The 17,365-nt window shown below is 45.7% G+C and overlaps 2 protein-coding genes across 3 annotated transcripts; one reads left to right on the top strand and one right to left on the bottom strand.

Annotated features, from left to right (window-relative positions):
* Positions 1–715: 715 nt before the first annotated feature.
* prmt7 (protein arginine methyltransferase 7) lies at positions 716–9,561 on the top strand (the record flags this gene model as incomplete). Of its 2 annotated transcripts, none has more annotated exons than XM_079223739.1 (17): positions 716–821; positions 1,323–1,359; positions 2,868–3,017; positions 3,316–3,424; positions 3,532–3,644; positions 4,104–4,333; positions 4,585–4,765; positions 5,448–5,575; positions 5,657–5,795; positions 5,905–5,988; positions 6,464–6,511; positions 6,582–6,671; positions 7,566–7,727; positions 7,956–8,030; positions 8,526–8,686; positions 8,771–8,867; positions 9,409–9,561. In XM_079223739.1, exons 1-17 carry the CDS (start codon positions 727–729, stop codon positions 9,559–9,561), a joined length of 2,052 nt encoding a protein of 683 aa, XP_079079865.1. In that variant the 5' UTR covers positions 716–726. The 2 variants fall into 2 exon arrangements, with proteins under 2 accessions (XP_079079865.1, XP_079079866.1); XM_079223740.1 differs by having other exon boundaries at positions 8,529–8,686.
* Positions 9,562–9,592: 31 nt separating this feature from the next.
* ciapin1 (cytokine induced apoptosis inhibitor 1) lies at positions 9,593–14,276 on the bottom strand. Its single transcript, XM_079223741.1, has 9 exons — positions 14,255–14,276; positions 13,354–13,516; positions 13,102–13,245; positions 12,379–12,458; positions 12,144–12,303; positions 11,456–11,532; positions 10,601–10,719; positions 10,382–10,463; positions 9,593–10,302 (listed from the first exon to the last, which is right to left on the bottom strand). The coding sequence occupies exons 2-9, from the start codon at positions 13,508–13,510 to the stop codon at positions 10,192–10,194; spliced, it is 930 nt and encodes a 309-aa protein (XP_079079867.1). The 5' UTR covers positions 13,511–13,516; positions 14,255–14,276; the 3' UTR covers positions 9,593–10,191.
* Positions 14,277–17,365: the final 3,089 nt, after the last annotated feature.

Consider the following 17,365-nt stretch of genomic DNA (forward strand, 5'->3'; position numbering starts at 1 on the left):
AGATCAAAAGCACTGATTGCTTTTGTATGAAGTTTATCAATTGCTGGTCTTTAACATACATCTTTAAGGTAAGCAACAAACTGAACATGACAAAAGAAGGAGGGGCTTGTCCCTCACAGGGACCCTTACTACTGAACATGACAAAAGAAGGAGGGGCTTGTCCCTCACAGGGACCCTTACTACTGAACATGACAACAGAAGGAGTGGCTTGTCCCTCACAGGGACCCTTACTACTGAACATGACAAAAGAAGGAGGGGCTTGTCCCTCACAGGGACCCTTACTACTGAACATGACAAAAGAAGGAGTGGCTTGTCCCTCACAGGGACCCTTACTACTGAACAGACTGTTTATGATGTTCCCTGATAAAAGACAAATGTTTCTTCTTCAGCATGAGATTAAGCTGTTTTACATTAGAATAAAATAGTCTATAACATCTGAAAATAAATACAATATTTAATTGAATGTCATATAGAAACACTTCTCTAGCATATATTTTAGATGCATATACTGTTGTTAACTTGCTGTTGCTCCAGAGTGCTATATTGTTCTGATAACATTACTTTAAAATAAAAGCGCCCCGCCTAACCAAAACAACTGAGAGATGTTCCACGTGACCTAGAGCGTGTGACGTCACGTCCAAAGATGGCGGCCTCCATCGGTGCAACGCTGCATCAGTAGTGTAAACTCAGCTACAGTGTTCTGGAGGGTGTAACGGGTTAGCAGCCATGAAGACCTTCTGCGGAAGAGCCAACCCGAGCACCGGAGCTCTGGACTGGGTGGAGGAGAGCGAGGAGTACGACTACCACCAGGAGATAGCCAGGTAGCTAATGCTAACGTTAGCTCCGAGCAGCACAGCGTTAATATGCCGTCTATGCACGTGACCAAGACACGTTATGACCGGTACAAGATGAGCATACTACCATGTACTACCACTACTATATATATATGTTATATTGTCTTTCCTCATCATATTCACACAGACAACACTAAGTACTATTATTTCATTATACAACATGTTATACTGGTGTAAACGATGCTATTTGCATTGTTTTAGTTTTGACACCTCAGTGAGGCTGAATTCTCCCACAGACGACAAAGACCCTGAAGTATAATAACAACTCACCCATTGTGTTAAAGAAAAGAAAAGATAAGCATCAACAACCTGTCAGTTTCATCAGTTTGTGTTTTGTCTTCATCTAACAGTACCGTAGGCTAGTATTGATGATGATAATAATAATAATAATAATAAAAAAGTCAGCTGCAAACTAGAGCAGAGTCACAGCAACACCGGTCCTCTGAATCTGTCCTGTTCATCTTTCAGGTCCTGCTATGCGGATATGCTGCATGACCATGACCGGGTGAGTGAATGACTTCATCACGGGGTGCATCCCAAGTCTTCATCACTGGGGTGCATCCCAAGTCTTCATCACCGGGGTGCATCCCAAGTCTTCATCACGGGGTGCATCCCAAGTCTTCATCACTGGGGTGCATCCCAAGTCTTCATCACTGGGGTGCATCCCAAGTCTTTATCACGGGGTGCATCCCAAGTCTTCATCACTGGGGTGCATCCCAAGTCTTCATCACCGGGGTGCATCCCAAGTCTCTAAATTGCATCCTCGTTTCCCTCTCCATGCATCCCTGGTGGGAGGGACTAAGACGCAAGGAGACCAAGTGAGGAGAGAGGACACTAGGAAACATGTTTTAACAGACATGAGACGTCATTTCCTCTGAAGCGTCATGTGAAGCGACGTCTGTTTATGCTGACTGCGGCCGACTGACAGCTGATCACATCTGATCAGCTGTCAGTCGCTTTAACAGCTGATGAGTTTGTGTTTGTAAACGTGTCCATGGGGCGTGTCCATGGGGCGTGTCCAGGGGGCGTGTCCAGGGGGCGTGTCCAGCGTTAAAACACTTCCTGGAAGCTCGCTCTCGTGGCTCCTCCTCGCTCCTCGATCATGACGTCCGGTTCAATCGAGGAGCGAGGAAACAACAATTGAGAGACTTGGGATGCACCCTGTGTGTGTGTGTGTGTGTGTGTGTGTGTGTGTGTGTGTGTGTGAGAGAATCAAAAGTCGACACAAACCAAACAGATGTAGTTCCCTTTAGTTTAGACGGTCAGTGTGAATACTGACAGCAGCAAGAGAACGGCACTCACTAAAATGTTCGTTTACATTTATTGAAATTTATTTTGTCGTTTCTTATCGGCTCTTCATGAAACTGTTCATGTACAATTGTTGAATAAAGAAAAGAAACAAGAAGCTGCGAGCTGAGTGGGAACACCCGTTGTAATGTTGTTGTTACGACGGGTCAGCTGCTGTACATCATATTTATGATTTTATTTGAGTCAGCTGAGCCTCGTTGTACTTTTTAGATTCTCATTCATTTTATTGATGTATGATTTTGCTGTTTTTGAAACAATGTACTCTCTCCACATAATTACTTTCACAGTAAATCATCCTTTTATTATAATTTAATACTATTTATCAAAACGTTTTTTAAATGCAAATAAAAAAGCATTTTAAATTATACATATTATGTATATAAGTGTAATATAATATGAAGTGAAATGTAGTAGAAGCAAAACAATATTCAGTACCGTACAGCAGTATTTTATATGGTAATTATTAAGTCTACAATAAAGCCCAATTATCCAAAAATCCATACTATGATCATCAAACTGATTTACGGCCGCTGACCAGTCAATATGCAACACCAATGAAAACTGTGTCGTCATCAATGACGTCGTCCACGATCGCGAGACGAATAGTTCTCTGATTAAAACATCTACACATCTGGCACAAGGAACCCTGTCTGTCTGCGGCGCGCTCGTCTTGTGCCTGACGCCTGACGTCCTTTCTGCCTCCAGAACCAGAAGTACTACCGGGGCATCCGGGCCGCCGTGGCCAGAGCCCAGGCCCGCGGCCAGAGGGTGGTGGTGCTGGACATCGGGACGGGGACGGGCCTCCTGTCCATGATGGCCGTCACGGCTGGAGCCGACTTCTGCTACGCTGTGGAGGTAGAGATGCTCTCCTCTGTGTGCTGGATCAGGACTGAGCTTTGTTACTGTGTGCTACCTGCTCTTCAGAGACGGGTGTCGTCTGTTAAAGTTCTGTTGAAAAGTAACTCGATCCCACCGGGCCTAGAAGAGGAGGTCTGGGACGGATAAAGTACAGACGGCAGAACCGTTAACTTTGGCCCAGAGTACTCTGAGTATATTCTCAGCGCCCTCCATGGTTGTTCTTTTACGACATGAAAGCACAGAGCCGTGTTCCCAGAACGCCTCGTCTCTTACCTCCGTCTCTCTTTTGTCGCAGGTCTTCAAGCCCATGGCCGAGGCGGCGCAGCGCATCGTGGAGAAGAACGGCTTCTCCGACAAGATCAAGATCATCAACAAACACTCCACCGACGTCACCGTGGGCCCAGGTCACGCCCCGCTGCCCCGTGGGAACACGGGCCGAGCTTTCGTGTCTTTTTTAGAAGGAGATGCTTGTCCTTTTTGATGAGATCTGTGTCTTTGTTATCGAACGCAGACGGAGACATGCAGACCAAGGCCAACGTTCTGATCACGGAGCTGTTCGACACGGAGCTGATCGGAGAAGGAGCGCTGCCCAGCTACGAACACGCCCACCGCCACCTGGTCCAGGTGTGTGTGTGTGTGTGTGTGTGTGTGTGTGAGAGAAAGTATTGAAACGTCACAGCCCATATTCAGAAACCGTGTCTTTTTAAATGAGCGCTCAGGATTTCTGTACAGTTGTGATGTCACAACCGTGCAATATATATATCCTGTAACTTCATTTTTTTATTATTAAGAACTAGGGATTCCTTTGGGGAAATGTTTATAAAAGTCTAATAGGACATTTTAAAGATACGGTTGCAGCAATAGAATATTTCAGTTTCAAATTGCCCCAATATCAATGTGCCCCAGCTTATTCCCCCGTGCAGGAAGTGAACATGGACCTAAGTGGATTCAGGCCGACAGTATGAAAACAATAAATTCGTTTTTCTGAAAATGAGCGTCATATTTTAATCTGAGCTGAATCCAGTGCTGCATTACAGCCTGTGGGTGAAACGTCTGACCTGTGTCTGTCCCGCCGCCCTCCAGCCGGCCTGTGAGGCCGTCCCTCACCGGGCCACCGTCTACGCCCAGCTGGTGGAGTCGGAGCTGCTGTGGCGCTGGGCTCAGCTGCAGCCGGTGGAGCTGGACGGCGCCCGCCTGGTGCCGCCGCCCGCCGTGGCGCTCTGCGCCGGAGCCCATTCTGTGTGCGACATCCAGCTGAGCCAGGTGTCTCCTCGCAGCTTCACCGCACTCGGCCCCCTCGTCACCATGTTCAGGTACGAGAGAAACCAGTCGGTCTCTCCCTCTGCACCAGTCTGTCTCTAACCTCTGCACCAGTCTGTCTCTCCCTCTGCACCAGTCTGTCTCTAACCTCTGCACCAGTCTGTCTCTCCCTCTGCACCAGTCTGTCTCTCCCTCTGCACCAGTCTGTCTCTCCCTCTGCACCAGTCTGTCTCTAACCTCTGCACCAGTCTGTCTCTAACCTCTGCACCAGTCGGTCTCTAACCTCTGCACCCCGCCCTCTCAGTGTGGACTTCAGTCAGCCCATGAGCAGCGCGTTCCAGTCCCACACCTCCCAGTTCGTGGCTCTGGCCGGCGGCCGGGCGCAGGTGGTCTTGTCTTGGTGGGACCTGGACATGGATCCCAGTGGCAGCGTGGTGTGCTCCATGGCGCCCAGCTGGACGTACCCACAGCCAGAGACGGCTCCGGTGAGTCGACATGGAGGTCTATCTAAACCAAATGCAATCAACAGCACAATTATTATGATTTATTGTAAAACTATTATGGATATGATGACACTGAACAAGTCTTGATTAAAGGGCTACGTGGAGTCTGTGGTGCAGCTAGCTCCCTTTGAGAAACACATGCAGCGACAATACTATATGCTCATATTTGTTGAGTAAAATTGTCAACAGTTACCAGTGAAGGGATGAAGAGACAACGCAGAGAACAAGAAGGAAAAAAGACAGCGTCACTGAAGCGCATGCGCAATTACTATCTCATAAATTTGACATTATTATCTCATTATGATTTTTTTTATCTCATAATTTCGACTTTAATATCTTATAATTATGACTTTTTATCTCATACTTGAGACCAAAAATGGGCTTCCATAGTTTCTTCACCATCAAAAAAAACAAACGAATAATGAAAAGTTGTGGTTCACATTTGGTTGAAACACTCAGTTCTTCTCATAGCTGTCTGAGTATCGACAGTCACAAATGAGGCTTTCTAGATATTAGAGATACTAGATACTAGAGATATTATGCGTGAAGATTCAGCAGCATTTCTCACCTCAAGCTAGTTCAGAAACAGAAGAGATGAGGTCCAGCCTGGAGAGCCTTCCTTCACTCTGTTCTGACTCCACCCGCTGCTGATCCTGTGTTTCAGTGGCGGGACCACTGGATGCAGAGCGTGTACTTCCTGCCGTCGGAGAGCCGGGTGACTGCAGGAGAGTCTCTGCGCCTCACCGCCTGCCACGACGACTACAGCCTGTGGTACGGCCTGCAGGCGCCCAGGTAACGGCTCGCAGGCGCTCCGAGTAGAGCGACAGAAACGGCAGCGCTTGTTTCGCAGACCCTCATCTGTCTTTGTTCCAGCCGGCAGGACTCGCCGCCCGAGGCTCCGCCCCCTCGGCCCTGCTGCACCTGCCAGGCTCACCTGGTCTGGAGTCGACCGCGTTTCGGGGAACTCAACGACGGGCGGCGCACGGAGAGCTACGTCAGCGCGCTGCGCAGCGTGAGTGGAGCGCCGGCCGGAGGCGGAGGCTGCTGCTGCTGCTGCTGTTGTTGTTGTTGTTGTTGTTGTTGTTGTTGTTGTTGTCTGACCGCCTGCTGTGTTCCTCCAGGTCGTGACGGAGGACAGCGTCTGTCTGAGCGTCAGCGATGGAAGTCTGCTTCCTGTGTTCGCTCACATGATCGGAGCCAAGAAGGTGCCGTACCTTTATAAACCAAATACCAGACCAACCCTGGTCATGGAAAACCTGGAAAAGTCATGGAATGTTAAAATGGTTATTTCCAGGCCTGGAAAAGTCCTTGAAAAAAATAAAATCCCAAAAGTTTAGTAAAAGTCATGTAAATGTGTTATATTCATGTGTTCATGACGTTCATTTACGCTGAGTTTGAAATAATGAATATGCTTTTAAAAGAAAGACTCAGAATATAAGCAGGCATACACACAGGCATCTATATAAATGTTTATTCTTTGAGTCATTTTAGGTTTACTGTATGCTTTGTGTTCTCATTGTTAGTTTAAATACTACATTTACTCACTTTTTACTGTTTACACCCAGATTTCACTAAATGTTTGTCATGACATTTGGTTTAAAGTCATGAATCCATTGGTCAGACTGTGTGAACCCTGACTTAATGTGTTATTGAGAGTCTTTTCTTTATTCCTCTTCTCAGGTCTTCGGTCTGGAAAGCTCCAGAATGTCTAAGCAGGTCATCAAGCAGGTAAGTGACTCCTGCTCTTTGAGCTTCTCGACTCGTCTCGACACACAGACTCACCACCGTTTCCTCTCAGGTGCTGGAAGCCAACGCGATGGAAGGAGGCGTGGAGCTGCTGGAGGTCCGGCCGGAGCAGCTGACCAGTAAAGACCTGGGAGGAGAGCAGGTACCTTCACCACACACACACACACACACACACACACACACACAGCCCTGCTTCATCAGCTAGTGACCGTTCAAGTAGTGGATTGAGCCCTTTGATTTACTGCTACAGAAGAAAAGTGCAATAACATTTGGTTTGAAACACTTTAAACCAGTAAGGAGCTTTTTACCTGCAGTATTCCCGTCAGCAGCAGCAGTTCAAACGCGTTAACTTGCCCAGCCCTAATTATAACATGAGTATACTTTAAACCATAAAATACAAATGAAAGCAGAGGAAGATATTTCGGCTCGTAGTGATGAACCCACTCTGCTTTTCCCCGTCAGCTTCATGGAGCGTTTTAGCATCTTTGAGCTCCTTGTTTTGGTTTTTGCAGCTTCATGACGAATAGTTCAGTGAGAAAAGCAGTCTGAGGATTTTACAGAAACTAACAACTTGTTTTTAGATGCTTCAGAAAGCTGAGCTCCTAAATATCTATATTTGACTCAATTATTTCTCCTGACAAATCAAATTGCTTCCAGGACATTTAACCTCCGTGTCATTATAATATCCGCCACACTGGTCTCTTTACAGGGCTTGTATGAAGTCAATAAAGTAGTCCTTGAATATGAGATATGAGTTGATCCTCTTACATTTTGGAGAAAAATGCAACGGGAAGCGCGTTGAGCATGAGCTTCTAATGTAATGCATCTAACAAAATGAGTCAACTTTTAAGCCGTGAAATAGAAATGTAGAGCGAACCGGTTCACGAGCTTCGGCTCTACTGCCCCCAAGTGGCCAAGAAGCAGAGTTCACGCTGCTTCACCTCTCAGCTGTTGCACCAGATGCGTTGGCCCCTGTGGCCCCTGTGGCCCCTGCAGGGCGTGTCCTGAGGCCGGACTGACGCCGCTCCTCCTGCAGGTGTCCGTCCTGATGGCCGAGCCGTTCTTCAGCTCCAGCCTGCTGCCCTGGCACTCGCTGTTCTTCTGGTACTGCCGCACCGCGCTGGCCGGCCTCCTGCAGCCCGACGCCGCCGTCCTGCCCCGCGCCGCCGCCCTGCACGTGGTGGCTGTGGAGTTCCAGGTGGGACCCACGGCAATATCTCACATTTAAAAACCAGACATGAAGGAATATGCATTATTTTATAAAGAGAGTTGGTTTTGCTGAGGTTTGATATTCATATTCCTGTCTTGCTCATCAACAATTCATTCAGGGTCTCATTGACCTTTTAAATGGCTAAATTAAGATGTTCTGATGGGAGAACAATGATTATTAAAGGTAAATGTGTGGCATCTTTTCCACGTTTCTCAGGACCTGTGGAGGATCAGAGCTCCGTGTGGATCGTGTGAAGGCTTCAACGTGTCGCCCATGGATGAGATGGTCCAGGTAAAGGTTTTATCTATGACCCTTTGTACATGTTTCACATGTATCGTAGTCTGCAGGTACAGACGGTGTGTTTCCATCATGGAGACGACGCACAAGATCTTTATTCATTTGACTTTTTGTTTGTGTATTTAAGTGTAAAATATAAATGTCTGGTTTTAGTCGGAGCATGACTCAAACAGAGGTACTGATATCATTAGTGTGATAATCATTTCCTAGAGTCACACCTTGTTTTTAATCTAAAACACATTTGTTGGCGTTTAGAGTTGAAAAAAAACTCCTCATAACTTTATGCAGCAAAGCTTCATTTAAAAACCTCAAAGAAGCTTCAAAGCGTTTATTATATTGTGATCAACTATAGTTGAGGAAAGGAGCTAAATTAAGAATGAAGAGTGAATTAAATGACATTTAGAGACTTTTTAAATTAATCTGTTTTAATGAGTGAAACATTGATGAATCCTGGATTGAATTATTTAAAAAAATATAACTCCCCTACAGAAGTCTCTGGATTTCCGTGAGTCCCGCGAGGCGGAGCCCCACCCGCTGTGGGAGTACCCGTGTCGCGCTCTGACCCGGCCCACAGAGGTCATGACCTTCGACTTCACGCAGCGTGTCCCTCAACAGCCAATCAGCAGCCGGGGCTCGCTGCCGCTCATCAGGTAGAGTTCTCCCAGGAAGCTGAAAGCCGCGTGAAGCCGCTCTGAGGTTCAGTCGAGGTGAAACTGCTCTAACGTCTGTTTCAGGACCGGCCGTTGCCATGGTGTCGCCTTGTGGATGGAGTATCACCTCACCGCCGACATCACCGTCAGCGCGGGGCTGACCGGACCCGTCAGTGAGCAGGTAGTGCATCACACATCCTCCATCACAGTGAGCAGGTAGTGCATCACACAGTGAGCAGGTAGTGCATCACACAGTGAGCAGGTAGTGCATCACACATCCTCCATCACGCAGCTCCACATCCTGGGTCTTTAACCGCTGAGTCGATTTAATGGAAAAATGCACTTGAACATAGACGTTAACATGTGCATAGTATCGGACTATATATATGGAACAGTCATGTAATTTTAAAATGGTCATTTCCAGGCCTGGAAAAGTCCTTGAAAAAAATAAAATCCCAAAAGTTTAGTAAAGGTCATGTAAATGTGTTATATTCATGTGTTCATGACGTTCATTTACGCTGAGTTTGAAATAATGAATATGCTTTTAAAAGAAAGACTCAGAATATAAGCAGGCATACATACAGGCATCTATATAAATGTTTATTCTTTTAATCAAACTATTGTCTCATTCATTTGAGTCATTTAAGGTTTACTGTATGCTTTGATTCTCATTGTTGGTTTAAATAAACTCATTGGTCAGACTGAACTCTGCGTGTCCTCAGGGTGAGTGCGAGTGGAGTCGTCACAGGAAGCAGGGCGTGTACTTCCTGCGGTCGCCGTGGGAGAGCTCGGGCAGCGGCGCCGTGTCTTACAGCTTCACCTTTGAACCCGGATCAGGGGACATCAGGATGGACTTCAGCGTGGAGCCTCAGTGACGCAGAGGAGCCGCTGCTCTTCCTCACGGCGCCGCTCGGCTTGGGGACATTTACCAGCCGGTCCCCCGGGTTACAGACATGTTTTATATCGGCGCTCCGGTGACATCGCCGCTGAGCTCGGCCAATCTAACGTTATTGATGTTGGACGCTGCACGTGCTCAGAGGACCCGTTGTCATGGCGCTGCTGATGTGTGTGAGAATGGCCACACCAATAAATAAATGGGTTTCCTTTAACAGAACTGGCTGCACTTTATTGTGTTGAAATCAAACTCACAAACCTTAACATACATAAATAATCATGAAATGGACGGTTATGTATTTTTTTAACTTTATAATGCGAGAAAACAAATCAGTGCTTTTTTTTGCCTTCTTATTCATGGTAACAGCACAATGTACAACAGCAGGAGTCAAACACTTTTTTCCCACCGCATTTCATTCAAAGCTCATTTCCAACCAGACGTTGAGATGAAGAAGCTCTCGGTTACCATGGCGTCAGTCTGACGCTTCAGAGGAGCGTCTCTGAGCGGTGACCTCTGGAGGAGAAGATGAAGCAGCAGAGGAAGTGGTGCCATCAGGGCGAGGAGAGGAATGTAATATCTTGCAGCGGCAGCGTGGCTGAAGTCCAGAGCGTCAGGCGTCCGTCAGCGTCTTCCTGTCCAGCACGATCTTCTCCCCCGGCTTGAAGGCCGGCGTCCCCATGTACGGGCAGCTGGCGCAGCGGAAGGCATCGCCCAGGTAACACTGCCATGAGGAGAAACCAGTGACATCACTGTTTCCTCTCCGTGAGGAGATGCGGAGTGAAAAAACTAAATATACTCACACTCCCACAGGCCGATTTTGGTAGATTGGTCTTCTGCTTCCCTTCGCTCTCCTGGTCCAGCTCCTCGGCGAGGCCACACGTGCTGCACAGACGTGACACAGTTTAGGTTTAAACGCACAGATAAAAGTACAACACGTAACATAAATACATTTAAAAGTCGCTGTGACCCAACAGACCGGCGGTGCTTTGGTCTAATGGTTTAAACAATGGAGGACTCACCAGTTCTTGCATGCTTTCTTCTTGGCGGCTCCTTCTCCACACGTGGGAGCTTTAAGAGAAGCCGGGTCCGGCTTCTTCAAGTCATCCTCGTCCAGCAGAGCATCGGAGTCCAGCAGGTCCTAGAGGAGGGAACCCAAGGGACGAGTAGGAGTCAGTCATTACAGGAGGACAGCGTCCCAGTAACGGCTGTGTGTGAGACTCTTCACCGCTTAGCGTTCCTGTCAAATTTGCTGAAAAACGCCTATCCAGGTAAACCCAAAGTAAACAGGAAGCTGTACTTGAACCATGTGGAGTAAATGCATGGTCTTGGTCTCTTTTGAAAGGTAACAATCTGAAGCTGTTTTCCCTCAATAGTCAGAATCACTTTAAGTGCTGCTGACACTGAGTTATATGAGTTTGAACACACTAAAGTATAAGGTTTTTATTCCCGCCTGAACATTTCTTTGTAAATAGATGCCTGTAGATGACTATAAATGGGACTTATGGACTGGAACACACAATGGGACCATAGCCTGAAGCCTTTTCTAGTCTAAGTAAAAAGCAGAGAACAATATCACAGAAAATGAATATTTTACACATGTTTTTCTCATGAAATATCTAGGCGTTTTTCCATTTTGAGACTGAAAATATTCATGATATATATACTATATACCTATTAAAAGGGCCAGTGTGTAGCATTTTGTGGGATCTATAAAGTAAGCAGGGATGATGTATTTCTGAAGACCGACCAGGAAGTTAGCATCGCACTGGTTGGCAGAGGAGGAGAGGGCAGAGGAGCACTAAACCCCTCCCACTGCCCATGACATGTGTGACTGGAATGTCTCCCTCCCTAATGAAGCAAAAGCCACAACTCACCACATCATCATCATCCATGTCGTTGGCCGACAGCGTCCACATTTTGACGGCGTTGGGATCCAGAGCTGGTTTCTCTGCTGGAGCCACAGGAGGTTGATGAATATAAACATGCAGCTCAACGACGATGCATAACAAATAATAAAGACACATGTACTGATGATTTTTTTTAAATCGATGACCTTGAATACTTTGAATACGTTTGAACCTCAACACTGATTGAACTATCAAACGACTCATGTTGTGACTCACTGGACTGTGATACATAATAAATAAGAGATGATATCCGCAATCAGTTTCTGCGTCTCGGGGTGTGAAGCTAACAGCGGTTGAAATGATGTTCTATAAACCTCAGAGAGCAGAAATGAGAATAATACTGTTTTACAAAGGCGCATATAAGGAATGTGTAAAACAATTAATCATCAGTGTGAGCTTCATCCACACGGCAAAAATAACCATTTCCCTTTCAGCTCCATCTCCACAAGGAGATCTCAACTTTACCCACAAACTAAACCGGTGATCTGATAGTGTGTGAGATTTGAACGGTAATCATGCTTCTTTTTTTTTTACCTGTTTTTGACCTTTACGAGACACATTATAGTTTGGACAGAATCTGTTTTCAGAGGCGTCACATGAGATAAGCGCTCCAACAGACAGACAGGAGAAACAGGGAAACTGCTCATACACCTACCAGGCTTTTTCCCGAATGAAAGTTTGATCTGGCTGGATGATCCCACCTCAAACGCAGGTTTGGAGGCGGAGATGCGGACTCTAGACAGAGTGTTTCCTTGGTAACCAGTGGCCGTCCTGAGGGCGCTCAGCGCCTCAGGACTCAGTTCTGCTTTACTGACCTGGAGGAGGAAGTGAGGGTCAAACAGGTGGACATCACCACTGGGGAAGATGTTTTCATGTTTTCATGTCTTCACCTCCGTCACCGACGTGAAGCCGGACAACTTCAGAGCCGACAGCAGCTTCTCCGCAGTCCTCACGCTCTGCGCCTCAGCTCCTGGCACGCGAAAAGAAACCAGTCAAAAACGCTGGAACACACCTGGTGGACGCAGACACCAGGTGTCCTCTGTAGATTTCAGTGTTTCCCCGAGCATTATATTAGGGGGGCGCCCCAATATAATGCAGCTTTTCTGCTGTTGCCTCCCTCAAAACGAAATACAGATATAAGCTCAACAGTGAGCATGAAAAAGATGTGTAGAGGAAAACAGCTCATTGCAGCCACTAATACTGATAAAACGTGATGACTCATATCTGCACTTATTCTGTTTTGCAAAAGCTTGTTGTTTTCCACAATAAGCTATTTACTAGCAACTAAATATTAGTTATGTTTTGCACAGATAGAACTTTATTTGCGTGATTGCACATTTTGTTTGTTTTTGTCTGATGGAGCAATCTGGTTTACTCGAAAGTGAGTAAAAATTCAGCATGGACCATTTTGTTACATCTTTGTTGGGGCGTGAACATTTTTTGAGAACCTCCCCCAAAGCTGTAAACCTGTATTTGGTCCACTTTGATATGTTGAGGGGATTATGTCTAGTGTTGCATTTCTACTGTACTCTACTGCCATGAGACTGGCATCAGGTGCACGTCATTCTATCTTCCTCTTCTAATCTGTATATAAAAAACAAGTTGGCCTTCACCTGTAACTGCTTCATCCAGGACCAGCTTCCCGCCAGGTTTGAGCACTCTGGCCATTTCGGCCAGCGCCTCTGAGCGGTGGACGGAGGAGCTGTCGGCCAGCAGGCAGGACAGCACCCAGTCGAAGGTGGAGGCCGAGTGGGAGGCTGAGGAGAGAGAGGATCGTGTCACTGCTGACTGGGTGCTCACGTGTGCTGAACAGTTTGTGAGGTTCTCAAAGTGCCTCGTGTGAAATCAGGTGACAAGTCACTCACACAGCAGTAATCTCTCCATGTTCTCCACCGACACTTGGCGGCCGGCACCGACAGCGGCGCCCAGTTCCTCCGCGTACTGCTTCAGGGCCGCTGGTGCCGAGGGCTGAGCCCAGACCAGCAGCACCGCGTCTCCGGCTCTGATGCCGAGCTCTGCCATGACTTCCTGGGGGAGAGAGAGAGAGTTGTGTCACCAAAACAGGGTTCATACACATTCTGACCAATGGATTCCATGACTTTTTACCAAATTTCCATGACCAAACATTTAGTGAAATCTGGGTGTAAACAGTAAAAAGTGAGTAAATGTAGTATTTAAACTAACAATGAGGATACAAAGCCTACAGTAAACCTTAAATGACTCAAATGAATGAGACAACAGTTTGATTAAAAGAACAAAACATTTATATAGATGCCTGTATTATATTTTGAGTATTTCTTTTAAAAGCATATTCACTATTTCAAACTGAGCGTAAATGAACGTCATGAACACATGAATATAACACATTTACATGACTTTTACAGGTTTTCCATGACCGTAAGAACAGCAGCAACATGAAGCAAACCGACAGCAGTGACGTCACAACATCATGATAATAAGAATAAGGTCTCAGTACAACAGGGTTGTGGCAGGCTGTTATAAATGATGTTAACATAGTTTCAGCAGAAAGGAAACGGTAATGGTTCCGCAGGTTCTCTTATCAGCGAGTCGTTAGCTCGTTAGCATTAGCTTGTTTGTTGACACACGCCGTGTTTGTGGAGTTCACACGCCGTGTTTTTGAGTCCAGGACACGGCGACCAGTTGACAACGTCTACTCACACGTTTGAATGCTTGTTCTCGAAAGTATTTGGTGGTTAAAGTAGTGAAATAAATGAAAATGTCAACCGAATGTCCTCCGTAACTTACCTAGCCGATAGCTGTGTGGCCGTTTCTGGTTGCGTTTCCGGTTTGTTCTTTCAAAATACAATTATTGTTAATGCGCTGTAAACGTTTGGCCATTCAAAGTAACGTCATCGGGTGAAATATAGTAAGCTATATTGTATGAATTATATTAAGTCGTTCAGTCACAAAATACTGTATTGTTGTTGTTTTTATTAATTGTTATATAGAGAAAGTATTTTTCATGCGTTTTACTTTGAAGGCGACATCTTGTCCGACACATAAACAACCTGGTTCATAGTATTACTTTATTAACATAAACAACCTGGTTCATAGTATTACTTTATTAACATAAACAACCTGGTTCATAGTATTACTTTATTAACATAAACAACCTGGTTCATAGTATTACTTTATTAACATAAACAACCTGGCTCATAGTATTACTTTATTAACTAGGTTGGAATATAAATGAAAGAAGGAATATGAAAGTGAAACAAGAGATTGTTCAGTTTCAAACATGCTGAATTAAAAACGTTCTCCCTCTAATAATGTTTCATATCCCTTTATGTTGTTATGGTTTATATGCAGATTATAATCTGATCATGCAGACAACAGTCTATGAAACACGACTCAGTGTGACTAGAAGAGTTGACTTCATATGTTTTATTGTGATGAGACTAAATAGTTGACTTGAGATGCTCATCAGAAGCATGCCTGAGGAGCTGGTTTTAACCCTTTCATCAGAGCTCTGGAGCTGGAGTGAGTGACAGAGTGAGGGCTGAGGCTGCAGGAGACACCAAGAGGAGACCAGATGGTGACATGTTGGATGAGAGGAAGTCACACACAACAGAGACCACATCTTCTTTCATTACCGTCTGCGTTGTGGTTAACGTTGAATAATAGAAAACATAAAATATATTTTGAGGCAGTAGCCTCTTTAGCGTCTTCATTAACTTCTTCTACATTCAGTCACCATCAGTGTGATTCACACAGAATATCAACAAGGGGAATTGCATCCTATGCCCGACTACCTGACATGCATGTTTTTAATTTTCAAATTTCATTTGGTATTTTATTGTTTCCTACATTTGTTACTCAATGATTGGACTCGTAGACAGTGAAGGTCTCTATGTTGCCCATGATTATGTGATCAGATTATCAATGTATGACTCATAATACATATCTGTACAAGGTTTATATATATTTTCTTTATTTAAACCTTTATTTAACCAGGAGAGTCCCATTGAGATTAAGAATCTCTTTTTGTTGGGAGATCTGCCCAAGACAGGCAGCAGCATAAAAACACACAGTTACAGACAGAAAACACAGAACAAGACAAGTTAAAAGAATCTAAAAGCTAAGAGACAGTGACGTAACAGAGTTAATCTAAGAAACATTTACATTGTAGGGAACCTGCCTCTATTTCTTTCAGTGTAGATGTAAAGGCAGTCAGTGGTATCAGTTCCCTGAGCTTTAAATCCTCCTGCAACATATTCCATGATGAGAGGCAGAGGACACAAAAACCCTTTTTCACATTTCCGTTCTGGCGTTTGGGACAGTGAGCGTAAAGAAGTCCTGAGAACACAAAGAGTGTCATCTGTCTGCATGATGGAGACACACAGGGAGTTAGGGAGCAGACCGAGGATCGCCTCATAAAAAAAGATGTACCAATGAGAGAGCCTGCGGGGACAAAGCAGGCCGTCCTACAGAGAGCATAACTCACAGTGGTGAGTCAGAGCTTTACAGATGTAATGACTGTGTCTGGCCTGCAGTCGGCTTGCATGCTATCATAGATTATCAAAAATGTGCTCATATGTGTTCACATAATCAATATTAAAACTGATATCCATGTGCCTATCTATTTCTAAATATTATGCATAAAATGCTACGGATCATCAAGGACTTTTACTACTCAAACACACGAAAAAGGAGAGAGGCATTATTGCAGTTTCAAGCTTTCAGTTAAACTTAAACCATCATTAGGAGCAGGCAAGGAGTGTGTTCAAATACCAACTATCCTCTGTGCAGGGGGACATCTAATGAATAAAATGTGTCAGCTTAGTTGCATTATTTGGCTGGTGATGTCACAGCCCTGCAGTTTGTGTTCTGGTCTGTCAAAAGAAGGAAGGAAAACAACACATTCAGTCCTCCCATAGGCTGTTTTCACAGCTGACGTTTGAGCTCGTCACAGGAGGAAAGGCGCAGGTGTAGGTGATCACATGAAGCAGCTGTGACGAGTCTGTACATGCTGGTGAAGGACTCTACTGCAGCAGAGCATGCTACATGAAATGCTGCAGACTATGCTTCCTCTAGATGCAAGACTGCCCACAACACTCCTTGTGGCTGCAGCATGGAGGCTGCATCTGCTCAGAGCAGTGACTATTTTCTGCAATTACTCTGTAGCTGCACTGGAAGCCGTGCTCGTGGTTAGTCAGTGCAATGAAATCCTTCTGAGAATTGCACTTGCTTTCACCAAGAGTACAGCGTTGTACCTTTCAACCATGCTGAGGCTGAACGCGTTCCTGCGGCTAACGCTGGCAGGTGTGCTCTTCTCACGACTGGACCAACGCAGACCCTCAAACTGCTCCACCTGCTCCACCTGTACGTCATCAAAGACCTTCAGGAGCAACGGCTGCTCTGCTTCGTGCTGTGGAGGAGCTGTGAGCTGGCTGAAGTCAGCGCCTGCACTCAGCCGATGTTCACGGCCCGTTAGCGCGGCCTTCTCGGCCCTGTCAACGTGGAGCAGTGCCTTCAGGTCCACCGTCTCCACCATGATGACTGTGTGCCGCTGCATCAGACCACTGCTGTCTTCCTTCCACGCTGTGATTGGTTTCTCTACACAAGTACTCCACATCGTTTGGGATCTGTCATCACTCATAAGCAAACCCTGGATGTTTTGTGAATCTGGACTTTAATAGATAATGTACATAAAACTAACCAGGAACTACACTTTTAATATCGTTCTTATTTCTACTAACTGTTTTTATTCCAATAAAATAAATGTGAGACTTGCTGACCAGTGTAATCAAGCACAATGTGTGGCCAATTGTCAATTTTTTTGGGCCCAATCCCAACCTCCACCCTGAAGGACTCACAGGCTCTGAGGCTCCCGTGAAGTCCTTGAGGGTTTGGTTC

The sequence above is a fragment of the Taurulus bubalis genome (assembly GCF_910589615.1).
Source record: "Taurulus bubalis genome assembly, chromosome: 9".
Taxonomy (NCBI): Eukaryota; Metazoa; Chordata; class Actinopteri; order Perciformes; family Cottidae; genus Taurulus; species Taurulus bubalis.